This window comes from Indicator indicator, chromosome 32, assembly GCF_027791375.1.
Source record: "Indicator indicator isolate 239-I01 chromosome 32, UM_Iind_1.1, whole genome shotgun sequence".
Lineage (NCBI taxonomy): Eukaryota > Metazoa > Chordata > Aves > Piciformes > Indicatoridae > Indicator > Indicator indicator.
The window spans coordinates 1,504,657-1,518,696 of NC_072041.1; the positions used below are offsets into that span (position 1 = coordinate 1,504,657).

Sequence of the window (14,040 nt, forward strand, 5' to 3'; positions counted from 1 at the left end):
TGAAAATGTAACAAGTATTCATTTGTAAGAAAAATAATGTAAAAATATCACAGCAGCCAATCTGTGAGAGAGAGTTTTGGGTGGCTTTCCTCAGCATCCTCATGTAATGAGGATGTTTTAAACTGCCAACACTCAGCAGTGAAATTCAAAAACTCTCCCAGCCAAGAATTTTTTTGCCTAGCACAGAAATGAATCATAGAATGGCTCAGGTTGGAAGGGACTTCAGAGATCATTTCCTCCAGTGGTGGGCTGGGACACCTCTCAACTAGACTCAGCTGCCCAAGGCCTCATCCAGCCTGGCCTTGAACACCCCAAGGTGTTCATCCTCAACCTCCCTGGGCAGCCTATCCCAGAGTCTCACCACCCGCACACTGAAGAGCTTCTTCAGCTCCAGTCTAACCCTGCTCTGCCTCAGCTTCAAACCTTTCCCCCTTGGCCTGTCTCTAGACACCCTCAGGAAAAGTCCCTTTGCATCCTTCCTCTAGGATCCCTTCAGCTATTAGAAGGCAGCTCTAAGGTCCCCCCAAATCATTCTCTTCTCCAGGCTCCAACCCCAGCTCTGGACTGGCTCCACCAGCTCTGTGTCCTCCTGATGCTGGGGACACATGACTGGAAAGCAAGACAGTCACCAGAGCTTTTCCCTCGCCCTGCCATGTCAGGCTGTTCCTTTGCCTCACGGATGTCATCAGCAAAAGGTTTGATTATCTAAATGGCAGGGAAGGAAAGGAAAATCACTGATCAGAAGCAGCTCTGCCTTAGGAGATAACCCAGGGAATTATTCTGGCCACCTGACAACAGGAGCTGGCTGCAGCACTGCCTGAAACCCTCCTGATTCTGGCTGAATTTTACCAGCTAAAGTGCAGGCTCTCTGTGGGTAAATTGCTGCCTTTACTGTAGCTGAGAATATGCAGTTCCATTACCTTTTATTTCCATCTTAAAAAGTCATCTTGGCAGCCAACCTTGTGAGAGAATCAGTGCTGCCTCAGGGATCAGCCACTCTCCTGTGCCCTTCGCAGTCTGAGAGCTCAGAACAGAAGGGACAAGAAGCAGTAAGAGGCTTTAGCTGCAAGTTTATCTAATCCCTCTTCAAAAGGCTGAGGGCAGACTGCTCAGCACCCACCTGCAGAGTCCCCTCCTGCCAGCCAGCGTTACACAAAGCACAGAATTGGGCTTTTAGTATTAAAAGTATTTCACATCTGATTATTTCCTGCACTGCACCTCAGGTGCCTATACACAGAGCTCTTCAAGGAGGTGCAGCCTGAATTCCATTTGGGTTTGAGGTTATTTCAGCTCTGTCTCTGCACTTCAGCTCTGTCTCTGCACTCAGGGCAGATGAAGTAGGGAGGGAAGGGGGGGGGGGGGTGTTTTCAGATGGGAATTGTTGGATTCACAAATAATCACAGGGATAGAATTAGCAGGTTACAGATAGCAGAACTGGTCCCAGGGCTGGCCAGATTTGCATTCAGTCCTTGTCTAGGAGTACCAGCCCTGTTCACAGGACAGCCTGGGCCTTGGGCATTGCATTCTTCCTTATTCACTCAAGTCTCAGCAGAGGGGCCATGAGGCTGCCTGATACTCGATGCCAGTCCCTGCCGGCCATGAGGAACCCAGCAGAGTGACACCAGGATGGATGTGCTCAGCAAGGGGAGCAGCACACAGCCCTGCAGAGGTCAGGTGGAGGAGGTTTGCACGACTGACAGTTTAATTACTCTGCAAAATGATGAAGCTCTGGAGAGGAGCCATTAGCAATTCTGGCACAGGCAGCTGCAGAGGGATCATTACAAGGTGCCTGGGAGGGTTTATTCCAAGCTCTTATCACGACACAGGGAAGTTACTGGATTTTTATCATGGAAGTTTATCACACCTCCCACCTGCAGAAATCAGAAGATCCTGCAGAAAAGATTCTGCACTTCAGCCTCGTGGAAACTTCTGTACTCAGGGGTGTCCTGCTGCAGATCTGATTGCATCTGAGGCTCGTGGGCAATTAGGCACCAGCCAAGCTTGATCGCATCCTTAGGAGAAGGAAGCTTTAGGTCCTGTCCGGGAGGAGGGAGCTGAACTCTTTCCTTCGCCCATGCTGCCACCTGGTGACAAATGCGGCTCCAGCTTCTGAACCAGCCCAAAGGACACCCAAACACCAGCGAGGCTCCATCCAGCAGCTAGCCCAGCGCCGCCGTGCTGCTGGTGTGGAAAGGGAGGGAGGCAGGGAGGGAGGGAGGCTGATGTTGGAGTGGGTACAGGAAATCAGCGCTGCTGTCCCCCACCGAGAGCTAACAGCAGCCGAAAAAGCCGGAGCTGCCCTGCTTAAAGAGCAGCTCTTAGCAGCATTCCTCTAATCGGGTCACACTCCTGGCCTGCAGACCAAGCTGTGGGGCTTCAGCTTGTCCCCATCACCTCTTCAGAACACAATGCCCCCAAGCCTGGTGCAGACTCACACCAGACAGGTTCAAGGCTTTACTCCTCAGGTAAGAAGGTTTTTTGTGGGTGGGAGGGCAGTGGATAAGGAAATGCTCAACATGATTCAGCTGAGAGAATTTGTGTGGTAGCAGCACTTGCTTCCTTCTTGGGGTTAAGGTGATGAGAGTCATGAGAATATAGAAAGTGAACAATCTGAGCCCCTCTCACTTTACCAAACACCTCCCTCCTTTAGAAACCTGATCTATGAACCCCTTTTTGGGGACACAAGTGGCTGCACAGCCCTCAGAGAGAGAGAAGCCAGGCAGAAGTTGCACACAAATGCATTTTATTGCTCTCTACACACACAGAGATGCATACACAGTATGCACAGAAGCCAGAAGGCAGTCCCAGTACTGGAAGAAACATCATCCACCACGAGTGAAACCACTCAATACAGATAAAAATCATTATTATAATGAAAACGCTAGAAAAAAACAGAGCTTACACCCCAAATGTATAACATTGACCAAACCAACCTTCTGCCTTCTCCCTGCTCTTTAACATAAAGCAGTAACAGAGCCTTTTTCTAAATAGAAAAAAAAAAAAAGCAGCAAAAGAGTAGAAATATTCCACATCATTTCCTAGCTCCTCTTCCTCCGTCACACTTTATACACTAGGACTATGAAAGGGTTATGGAGAAGAAAATCCAAACCCCATCTGTGAAGCAAACAGAGGGAAACTGATTTTAACCAGGTGTGTGTGAACCAGAGCAGGAAATTTACCCTCCAGTGGCTGAGCAGCAAGTGCTGCCAGTCAAACCAGAGCAAAGCTGATGGCTCTTACAAGCAATGTGAGAGAAACCTCTCCTACAGCAATCCTCACCTGTCACCACTCTGACAGGTACTCAGACACCCTCCATTAGGAAGCCAGCAGCCCCTGAGCGGGCAGCACGCTGTGCACTGCTGGCAGCAGTGTCCCCACAGCTTCACCACTCACAGAATGCCTCAACCTTTACCCCAGGATCCCATCAAAGTCAAAAGTTAGCCATTAGCTGTCCTTTCCACACATAAATAAAACACACAGGGAGATCAAATTCCCTACAGAGAAGAGGATGGGAGCTGCACTGTCAGATGCAGTCAGATCCTTCCTCTGGACTGGTCCATGAAGTGAGGACTCCCCTGACTACCAGGGCCTCCAGAGAGTGCTGGTGTCTTTTGGAGAGGCTTGCTTCGGGGTGCTGGGGTTCCCAGGAGAGAGGGTGACCTCTGCAGCAGCTGATTGGCTCTTCTGGAAGTGGCTGAGAAGTTTGGTCTGTGTTTCAGTTCGGACTTTGTGAACAGAGAGGAAATGGAAAGCTTCTTGCAGGCATCTAGAGTAGCCCTCTCTAAAGTCAAACTGGGAGTTTTTGTGGAAGGATGCTGCAGCTGGGGAAGGGAAGAAAAGAGGGAGGAGGAAGAAAAAATAGTTTAGAGCAGTTGTTCATGGCCAGAGACCCATAACACTGTCACAGACTTACAGTAAGCCAGAGGCTGGAACAAAACACAACACTCACTCTTTATCTGCAGCTGGCTTTGCTGCTTCAGGTAGCTGACAGTCATCTCCAGGATGTCTGCTTTCTCCAGCTTGGAGTTGGGCTGGTGCTTCTGGAACTCCTTCTCCAGGAGCAGCTTCAGCTGCTCGATGCTGCTGTTAATCCGATCCCGGCGCATCTTCTCCACCACCGGCTTCCTCAGCTGGAAAGAGCAAAGGAGAAGAGAGCTGTTACTGGAAGGGTCCTCTGCCTGCCATCCCCAGCACTGTTCCTACACAACATGGAGCAGCTCCTCGGCTGCTGCAAACTCAGAGAGCGTGGCTGGGGGCTGCCTCGCTGTGCCTGCACTTACTTTGTTTTTCTCCTTCGGCGTCAGCAGGTTGTCAGGCTCCATGAGCACAGCGCTGGGAGCCATCTGGCCTGAGGGGGGAGAGCCTCGCAGGACAGGCGCAGGGGAAACGTGCTGCCGGAGGTTGCCTCCGCCGGCTATTTATACTGCAGGAGCTGAGGCGAGGCTGTGGGTCTGCGGCTCGCTGGTGTTTCCCACACTCCGGAGCCAATCAGGGAGGGGGCAGCACAAAGGCAGCCGCAGCCATTCCTGCACGCCCGGCTGGCGCTGAATGGCGCCGGACAATGCCCGCGCCCGGCGGAGCAGGTGGGCAGTGCGCGCCCAGGGCTGCCCTCAGAGCCCTGTGGCAGGAGCTGGGAAAGAGCTGACCTACAGTGGGAGAAGGCTGCTGACTAATGCCACCGAGCAACAGCATCCCGGCCCGGGGCTCACAGGCAGGGACGAAGGCAGAGGGCAGCTGCCTGCCATGGCGGGAAAGGCTCTGGGTGGGCAGGCCTGGGGCCCTGCTCCTGCCATGCACATGCCAGGGGCCAGCACACGCCGAGGCACAGCACACACCAAAGCCCAGCACACACCGAGACCCAGCACACACCAAAGCCCAGCACATGCCAGGGGCCAGCACACACCGAGGCACAGCACACACCAAAGCCCAGCACATGCCAGGGGCCAGCACACACCGAGGCACAGCACACACTGAGGCACGGCACACACCAAAGCCCAGCACATACCGAGACCCAGCACACACCAAAGCCCAGCACACACCGAGGCCCAGCACATGCCAGCCACTGCTGCCTTCCTGTGGCACAGCACAGCTGCCTCTCCCAGCAAGCCACAGCCCGGGAGTCTCCCTCAGGTGACCATCACAAGAGTTTTCATAGAACGATGCAATGGTTTGGGTTGGAAGGGATCTTAAAGATCATCCACTCCCAACCCCCTGCCACGGGCACGGACACCTCCTACCAGCCCAGGTTGCTCAAGGCCTCATCCAGCCTGGACTTGAACACCTCCAGGGAGGAGGCATCCACAGCCTCCCTGGGCAGCCTGTTCCAGTGTCTCCTCACCCTCACTGTTTTCACTCTGCCCACATTTACCCTGCCCTCTGCCCATGTACTGTGTCCTTCATGAGCTCTAACCCCACACCAGCAGCTGAAGAAGGACATGGTAGCAGAGTGCTTTCTGTAGCCTCTGGACCGTGTGGGGCAAGGCTGGCAGCAATGCTGCTCTGTTACTCTACATGAAGGGCACAGTGGGCAGGCAGCAGCATCCCACACACACCTAGGACCATGCATTTGAGTCCCAGATTTACTCCACATGTGCTGTGATCTAATCAGTTCAACACACTCCCCTGTGAGCATCAATATCTGCCTCTGTAAGGTTCAATAAGGAATAGTAATGACCAGAAAAATCACTGTCAGGTGATGCTAGGGGTGATGCTTGGGGGTCTCTTGCTGTAGTAAGTAAATAGCATTTGTGTTTCCATTAATATATGTGTGTGGTCACACATGGCTTTTAAAACACACAGGGACACAGCTCTCTCCCTCTCTCCCTCTCACTCTGCAGCTCATTATTTGTCAGGCCAGGTAAGGCTTCAGTGACCTCTTCCAGGATCTGCTTTTCCATCCCCATTGTGCTGCTCCTGAATAGGCCTCCTTCTTGTGGTACAGAGCAGCAGCTGTTGAGCCCCGAGCCCTTTATGTCAAGTTGTGGGAAAGCTTTTGTGACACCGTTTCACATGTTCCTCTCAAAGCTTGTGGATTATATCTGAGCCTACATAATGCCACCTCTGAAACCAATCTTTGGCTCTGTGCAGCCCTCTTGGGGAGTCTCTCTGAAACAGAAACTCCTGAGTACTGACTCACTCCTTTAGCTCCTTAATTGAGAGCACCAGGAAGAAATGTGCCAACCTCAGGAGCAGAGAGCCCACTGCAGGCTTTGCTAGAGACAGTTTCTGGGTTTCAGGTTAATTGACTAATAAGCAGCCATAGAACAGCAATAATTTCTCCCTCCAGTACAAGTCACAGAGACACAACAAAGCTGTTTGAAGTGTCAGATGCCTTCCCTGCAGCTACCCACAGCCCACTTCTCAGGAACCTCTGTGTTATCCCATTCCTGAGTCACAGAACTTTTGTACTGGGGGAGGACAACAGTTCCCTGGTGAAACTGTAGTGGAGCAGATGTGTGACTTGGTGTGGTAGTTTGAGGCTATGCCTTTAACATTTTTCACAGATCTTGAACATGTTTAGAAGTTGTGTGATGATAAAAAATAATGCTCAATGCATCACTGGGAGCTGAATGCAGCAAAATCTTCCCCAGAGAGCAAACCCACTTCTGTAAAGTGGAGTTTCTGTAAAGCAGATGAAATAAAAGCTTACCTTTAAAACAGCTTTTTGCTTTTCAGTGGCACAGTCTGTGAGTGGAAAAAAAAATAGCCAATTACTGCCTCATCTTAGAAGGGTTACTCAAATCAGATGCTCAGTTACCTACATTAGATTTGGTTGGAAATGCTGAAGAAGAGTGATAACAGAAATTTCTCCCCATTCTAAAGAGAGCAGAGTGGAGTTTGCACTTAGGACAACAAATCCTGACTGGCACACCTGCTCTGCATCCAACACACCCAGCACTGCCCAGAGAACTCTCCAGGGTCCCAGGATGCTGGATCTGGATAATGGTGGTTTATGGCATCAGCAACAGCCTTTCCCTAGCATCTCTGCCAGATGTTAGCTCTTTAGGAAGACTTCAAGATGTTGCTGCTTTCCCAAGTCTTGAGAGGTGCTGGTTGTCCCCATTGGCTCTCCCCTGCCCAGATGGCCTTTTGGGAGCAGGGTTTCCCACTGAACACAAAGCAGAGGCAAGCAGCGTTGCTAATGTGGTTTGTAGGCAGGCACACTTCCTTTGTGCCAGGAATGAATATAGTTAAGGAATGGTGTGGGAAACTCAGGAGCACACAAACTTCCACAGCCTTGTGTTAGTAAGTCATTTAGAAAGATAAAATGCTTAGGAGCCAGGACAGAGCAATGCTTCTGAGCAGAGAGTGGGGAAAACACCAAACTGGAGGAGGCTCAGCACCAAGTCCTACAGATCATCCTGAGGTGAAGAATAAAGTGGGTGCAGACATAAGCAGGAGGCCATGAAAATGATCAGGGTCCTGCTACAAGGACAGGCTGAAGGAGCTGGGGTTGTTCGGCCTGGAGAAGAGAAGGCTCCAGGGAGGCCTAATAACAGTCTTCCAGTACCTGAAGGGGGCTAGAAGAAGGCTGCAGAGGGACTGTTCCCAAAGGGCTGCAGGGACAGGACAAGGGGCAATGGTCTGAAATGAGAGCAGAGCAGACTGAGATTGGATGTGAGGAAGAAGTTCTGCATCATGAGGGTGCTGGAACACTGCAACAGGTTGCCCAGGGAGGTGGCTGAGGCCCCATCCTTGGAGATATTCAAGATCAGGCTCAACAGGGCTCTGAACAACCTGATCTAGTGGAGGATGTGGACTGGATGACCTTTGGAGGTCCCTTCCAAACCATTCCATGATTCCAAAGGCCTTGCCTGGATGCTCAGCAGAAACTCTGGACTCCAGGAAGAGTGAAGAGGACTGCTAGATTTGGCAGGAAGGAATGGGTCCTGTATTTCAACCCCAGATTTGAATTACAGAGTGAGTCAAACTGAGAGGCAAGCCTCAAACTGGGAGGCAAGTCTAGCTGAGAGGTGTCCCTGCCCCTGACAGAGAGGTTGGAGCAGATGATCTCTGAGGTTCCTTCCAATCTGGGCCAGTCTGTGCTTCCATGAAATTACCATGGCAGGGCTGGATCTGTTTGCAGCAGCTCACAAGCAGCTTGGCTGATGCCAAGGGTCTGTTTACTGGGACATACCAAACAAATCTGAGCAATTAGAGGCAAACAGAGTGTGGCTCAGAGCTCTTAATGTGGGCTGAAAGCACCTCTGCCACCTTCAGTGGGACACTTTTCCTTGGCCTCACTGGTGGATGAGCACAATCTGCACCTGCAGCTCCTTTCCCTGTCATCTCCTCCATGCTCTGCTGCTTGGCAGTCCCTTGTTTGACCCTGGTGCAATTCCTCTGTGGCTGCACAGCTTCCTTCACTTTTCCCTTTTCCTCAGGGGTTATTTTCCCTCCATGCCATTTTTCTAATCTGATTTTTCGTTCTGTCACTCTTTTTCCCCTTCTGTCTGTCACAGGCAGATGTGGCTTGAGGAGAGGAGTGTCTCCCAGCCCCTCAGACTGTGTGAGTTTGGAGTTCCTTCCAGTTTCCCACACTGCTCTCCTATTCACCACATTCAGGCAGAGGATAAAGGAAGTGTGCCATGCTACAAGCTGAATTAGAAATGCTGTTTGACTTCCCTTTGTACTTCACAGAAACCTTGCTCGGGGTAGACCATCTGCATAGCACTCACTATGGAGCAAACCATTGATCAAGGCCTGTCAGCCCAGCTGGGGGAACTTGGGAAAGTAATTCCTTGTGCCACTTGAGTTCTTTAGGGCTTAACATCTGGCTGCAGGGGGAGGCGACAGTTGATGGTTTAACAGCCCTGCTTCCTTTCAAGTTTGGGATGCTGTTTTGATCCTCCATAAGCCTTTCTGAAATCCTGATTTTAATAACATGGAAAGTATCCAGAAGACTTGAAATAATGCACTGGCTTTGCATTTCCAAAGTGCTTTACAAATGCCAGCTAATGAATTCTCAGCGACCTCCTCGGCGAGATGAGGATGTGCTATTAGCAGGGGCTTACAAAGGCAGAAAAATGAGGCAGGAAGGAGGAAAAGAAAAAAAAAAACCCAAACTGCAATATTTCAGATGCTGGTTGCAGTGCTTCTATTGCTAAGTGGCTCTTGGAGACATCTGGTTTACAAAGATGCTCAGCACCCACTTGTTTTAATTAGCCTTGGCATCTCTGAAAAGGAGCCAGCTCCCTGGCCTGTGGGAGAATTGGGATTGCTGGCCTGGACCACACTCACAGTCTTGTCCCACCTAGAAAAGCAGATAGAAAAGTTCTCCTTTCTGATCCAGTTTAACAGTGGGGGTTGAAAATATGAAAGTTTAAACCTGTTTAAAGCCATGAAGAGGGAGATGCACTCAAATCTTCCCTCAGGAAACACTTGCTGATCTATTCCATTTCTGGAACAACTTGACCTCTCTAGCAATTAAACCAAGTTTTAGCTTATTCATGCTCCTGAAGATCTACTAAAACCTCAGCCAGGCTGCAGCTGACCTCAGTCCTATTGTAGATCTGCCAGCACCACCTCATTGTGCTCAGCTGCCTGCCAGTGGTGAGAGCCAGCCTGAGCTTGGAGCAACTTGGAGGAGAGGATGCAGCATCCCTGCATCCCAGGGAATGCCAGGACCTGAATGCTTGGCCTGGATAAAAGCAGTGACTTAGAAACAGGAAAGGAGCCACACTGCTGTAGTTACCCAGTCCAGTGCCACCTGCACCTGCTGTGTGCTGATCATATGCAAAAGGTGCCTGCAGTCTCCTGGTGGCAGCTCCTGGGGACTTTGCAGCCAGTGGGGACATCAGAGAAGTCTGTGACCATTATCTCCCCTCTGCACTGCTGCCCTGGCTAGAGCTGAGTGATTGAGTACCTGACACACAGACAGGATGAATTGCTGCTCTCAGGAGAGAGGTGGCTGCCCTCCTGTCTGGCACCACCACACCATTCCCACCTTGTTGTGACAGCACGTGGTTGTTGGGGCCAGACCTCAGGAACCACACTCTCAGCTCTCAACCTGCTCCTCTGAAAGGCTCTCTGCAGGGCACCTTCTCCTTGCCAAAATGCTTGGCAGCACCACTTGGTGAGTCTTGTGAATTTGGTCATGAGACTGGTAACCCTTATGGCCTTCTGCAAGACTTCAGGTCCCAGTCTCACAATTCTATGAAGAGAAAAAAAAAATTATATCAGTCCATGCTAAATCTAAACGCCTAATAATTTAAAAGTAAGTTAAAAAAAAGAATCTCAAAATAGTTTCATTAGAGACAAGTTGTTTTTTTTCAATCCCTCTGACTTTCAGCCCATTTCTTGAAGCCCAAAGGTTGACATCTGAAAGGCTGGCAGTAACGGCAGATCCTCAGAGATGCTGACCCCATTGTAAGGGCTGAATGCCACCATCTTCCAAAAAAAAACTCCCCAAAACAATGAAGGAAGTGCATGAACTCAGCAGCTTCTGTGCTCCACTCCACTGTCAGGAACAGGCTCCTCTGCTTTGGCCAGAGCTGAGGTGACTGACTGCTGGGAGGACTTTTGGGGAGCATATGCCCCCACTGAAGTCAGCAGTACCTGGGTGGCTATAGAGCAAACTCCAAACCACCTGGAGGCACCTGTGAGAAACCTGCAGGTGAGATGAGCTCAGATGGGGTGGGAGCAGCAGGGTACTGAGGTCATGACTAACCCTGCCTGGTCTAAATCCAGAGCAAGGTGTAGCTGAGTCCCCAGCAGCACACCTTCTGTGGTTGTTTATGTGGGGGTTTGAAGGAGGAGGGTGGTAAACACATAACAGGGTGGCTCCTGCCAAGCCTGCTCCCAGGGCAATGTGTTCCTTTGAGGGATAATTGATTCCTGCCATCAGGCACCAGCCTGCTCTCCCCCAGGGTCAGCTCTTTCCCACATCCAACCCCATTATCCCACAGACCATGCCTTTTGTACAACACACTCCAGCTATTCATGTGCAAAGCAGCTGTAATCCCCAGACCTTTCAGAGTCAATATACCAGGAAATAATAAATCCCTCTTGTGCCCCCTTGAATATGCTGAGAGGTGACTTGTGGGAATTTCAGCTGGGCAGGGGGAAAAAAAAAAATTCTCCTTAATTTTTAATTATTTGTAATATTCACTGCAGAAAGACTTTGTCATTGGTGCAGGACCATGGCAGGGTCACCCACACAAGCAGCCAGAGAAATTGGTTTGGCTTCTAACAAGCCTGGAAAATGCAGATCAAACTGCGTCATGTGCTTCTTAATGATCAAAGTCCACCTCCCTTCAGTTGTGCACTGGGCATGGCAGGATATTAAATATTCCTGATCTAAAGAAAAAAAAAACAAACCAAAACCTAATTAAAGATTAAACCTATGAAGAATGTACTTCTCAGTGATAAAAGATTCCTTTTTGCCAGGGTGCTAATGTCCCAAAGAGGCAAGATAATGCCATTTGATGGAATAGTTTGTACCACAGGTACAATAAGAGCATAATTTTTCCCCCTGACAGGCAGAGTTCACTACACTTCCACTCTGCTGGTTGACACTTGCCTTAGGAGAGCAGAAGCCAATCCTGAAGAGCAAGTTTTGCAGGATAATGTCTTTATACACTCCCTCCTGTGCCAAACAATACTTTAAACTACTTACTGTGTAGAATATAACATCACTGAAACCCTGAGCAGACCATGGTAGGGCCAGGTACACTGTGGGGCTGGAGAGGGGCCCTCCACCTGTGACCCCAAAGGAAGCAGTGGCTCCTAAGTTCAAAGCTGTCAGAGGATCTTCAGGGTTGACCTCAAACAGGCAGTAGCCTCTCTTTTCAAGCCTTATCCAAGAAACCTGCAGGGAGCAGGATGATGGAGGGAGGTGGTAACACTGCAGGGACTTGTGGTGCTGAAATCCAGGAATCTTAGGCATTAGGACACATCCAGCAATAGTAAGGTATGAGTGTGGCACAACACAGACCCAGTGCACCCATCAAGCACTTAAAGACAATATTTTCCACACAGACCTGCTGAGGACCCTGGGAGGTGTTCTCATTGCTGTTGTCTTCCTCAGTGATGCTGCCACTGGCACAGTATCTGTGAGAGAGAGAGCAGAGCAAGCTTGGTGCTCAAAGGTTCCATTTCACCTGTGTGAAGAAGCCTTTCCAGCAGTGCTAACCATGAGAGAGAGACAAAAGCCAAGTAGAGATCAGGCTGCACACAGGACAGATTTTGCAAGGCCCTGTGATGACAAAGGGGTGTCCCAAAGAAGAAGCATCTCTACCAGGCTCCCAGCAGACAGGGAGAAAAGAAACTTCTCTGCAAAAGTTCAAAGGCCACCAGTAGCAGTTCCACTGCAGAGGAGCACTGCCCCTGGAGCTGCTCCTTCTGCACTTCATTCTCATCAGGGGTTCAGCAGTAGCCCCAAGTGGTGCCAGAGAAGCACAAGGGCCACTTCAGCCCTGTCCCTACTACCCACCACAGACAAGCTCAGCTCCTGATTGCAAAGACTTCAGTAACACCTCTCCCATTTCCCAGGAGAACAAATTGAGGCATGGGGAAGCAAAGCAGCAGCCCCCAGGACAGCCAGGCTGCAGTGGAGCTCCTGCTGGCCACCCCTGCATGTGACCCAGTGTCTCTGCCCCCTTGTCCCTTTCTCCTGGTGAGCACAGACCTCTGCCTGCATGGCAGCCCTGGCTCACTTGGTGCAGAAGCCCTGGGAGTTCATCCTGCCCTGCCAGAGGAGCAGGCTCCACAAAGGAGTTATTAGCAGCAGGCTGTGTGGGTTTGCGTTTCTCTGCCTTTCCCATACTTTTCCCCTATTGATAACATTTCTTGTCAGGACAATGGAAGTGTGCCTTGCAACTACTCACAACATTAGTGACGCTGCTTGAGCCTGAATGATTTCAAGGGAAAGAATCCAACTCCCAAAAGACCATCTGGCTATCAGTTATAGTACAGCAATAAAGGTCAGGGCTGCTTCTCAGGAGTTGGGAAAATGATGGGCTGGGACACTGAAGAGCCTCTTCAGCCAGCTTGGGTACATCCCTACCTGTCAGCTCCCAGATTCAAGGCTTGCCACCCTTGCTAGGAGAGGGATAAGGCAGGACACCAAGTGCTGGAGGTGGATCAGCCAAAGAAGAGAGGGAAAAGGGCAACACCTTATTATAGCTGGCAAAAGCCAGACCATGGTCTCTGAGCTGGATCTTATTTTGTGTCATAATCCTCTGCCTGCTTCAAAGTGTTCATGAGATGTCTTGTCTCCTGGCTTTCCCACCACACAGGGAATAAAGGGCTCCAAGGACAACATCTGCCCTTCACAAAGGGCTAAACCCATTCAGGCCCATACAATGCAACCCCCCAAGCTGGCTATTGCACTGACACCTCCCTGTCAACTGCCCATTAAACTCGGGCTTCACTTCAAGGTTTCCATGTCAGAAACTGTCTTTGGCTTTCTTCCCTCACTGCACATTTCCCTCCATTTCCATTTCCAGGCTCCCAGCCATGCTCCCATGAACAAGAAGACCAAAGCCCCTCTGCCTTGGGCACTGCAGGTGAGATGCTCAGGTGGCAGGATGCAGCACAGCTGTTCTCAGGTAGCTTCTGGGTTATTTTCAGTGCTGCCTCAAGGACTCTATCTAGGCAGAGACTTTTCTCCTAAGATAAAACCAGAACTGACCTGAAGTGCCACACAGCTTCATTCTTTTTCTTGCCTTTACCATAAAAACACCAAAATTTGCTGAATTTTTATTGTCATTTTCATTCAAATCTCTGTTTTCCAGATAAGAAAACAGAGGGGGGATGACCTGATAAAGGTTACACAAGGAGGCAATTCTGTGGTGTCTGAGATCTCATGTTCAGCAAACTGGGACAGATCCAGTGTTCAGTGGTGCTCCCTGATCAGATGAGACCAGAACACACCAGGAATACCAGGCAAGGATCACAACTGAGCTCCTTGCTGAGGTCCAGAAATGTGCCTCAGCTACTAGATTTCATTCCTGACCTGCCTCTGGCTTCCCAAGGCACCTGGGTTGATTCTGAGTCTTACTCAACATTCTTGTAAATGTCTGTGAGGTAAAGAGTAGA

General features: G+C 50.2%; 1 protein-coding gene across 1 annotated transcript; it reads right to left on the reverse strand.

The window, feature by feature from the left end:
- Positions 1-3,553: 3,553 nt before the first annotated feature.
- Positions 3,554-4,343, reverse strand: LOC128977463 (transcription factor HES-5-like). Its single transcript, XM_054395004.1, has 3 exons — positions 4,281-4,343; positions 3,950-4,130; positions 3,554-3,821 (listed from the first exon to the last, which is right to left on the reverse strand). The coding sequence occupies exons 1-3, from the start codon at positions 4,341-4,343 to the stop codon at positions 3,580-3,582; spliced, it is 486 nt and encodes a 161-aa protein (XP_054250979.1). The 3' UTR covers positions 3,554-3,579.
- Between the last annotated feature and the right edge of the window lie 9,697 nt (positions 4,344-14,040).

Excerpts from the sequence above, each read along its gene's own strand:
- LOC128977463 (XM_054395004.1), bottom strand. The coding sequence starts at position 4,343 with ATGGCTCCCAGCGCTGTGCTCATGGAGCCTGACAACCTGCTGACGCCG. Across the intron at positions 4,131-4,280 it reads CGCCGAAGGAGAAAAACAAA|CTGAGGAAGCCGGTGGTGGA; the intron begins GTAAGTGCAGGC and ends TGCTCTTTCCAG. Across the intron at positions 3,822-3,949 it reads AAGCCAGCTGCAGATAAAGA|CTGCAGCATCCTTCCACAAA; the intron begins GTGAGTGTTGTG and ends TCCCTTCCCCAG.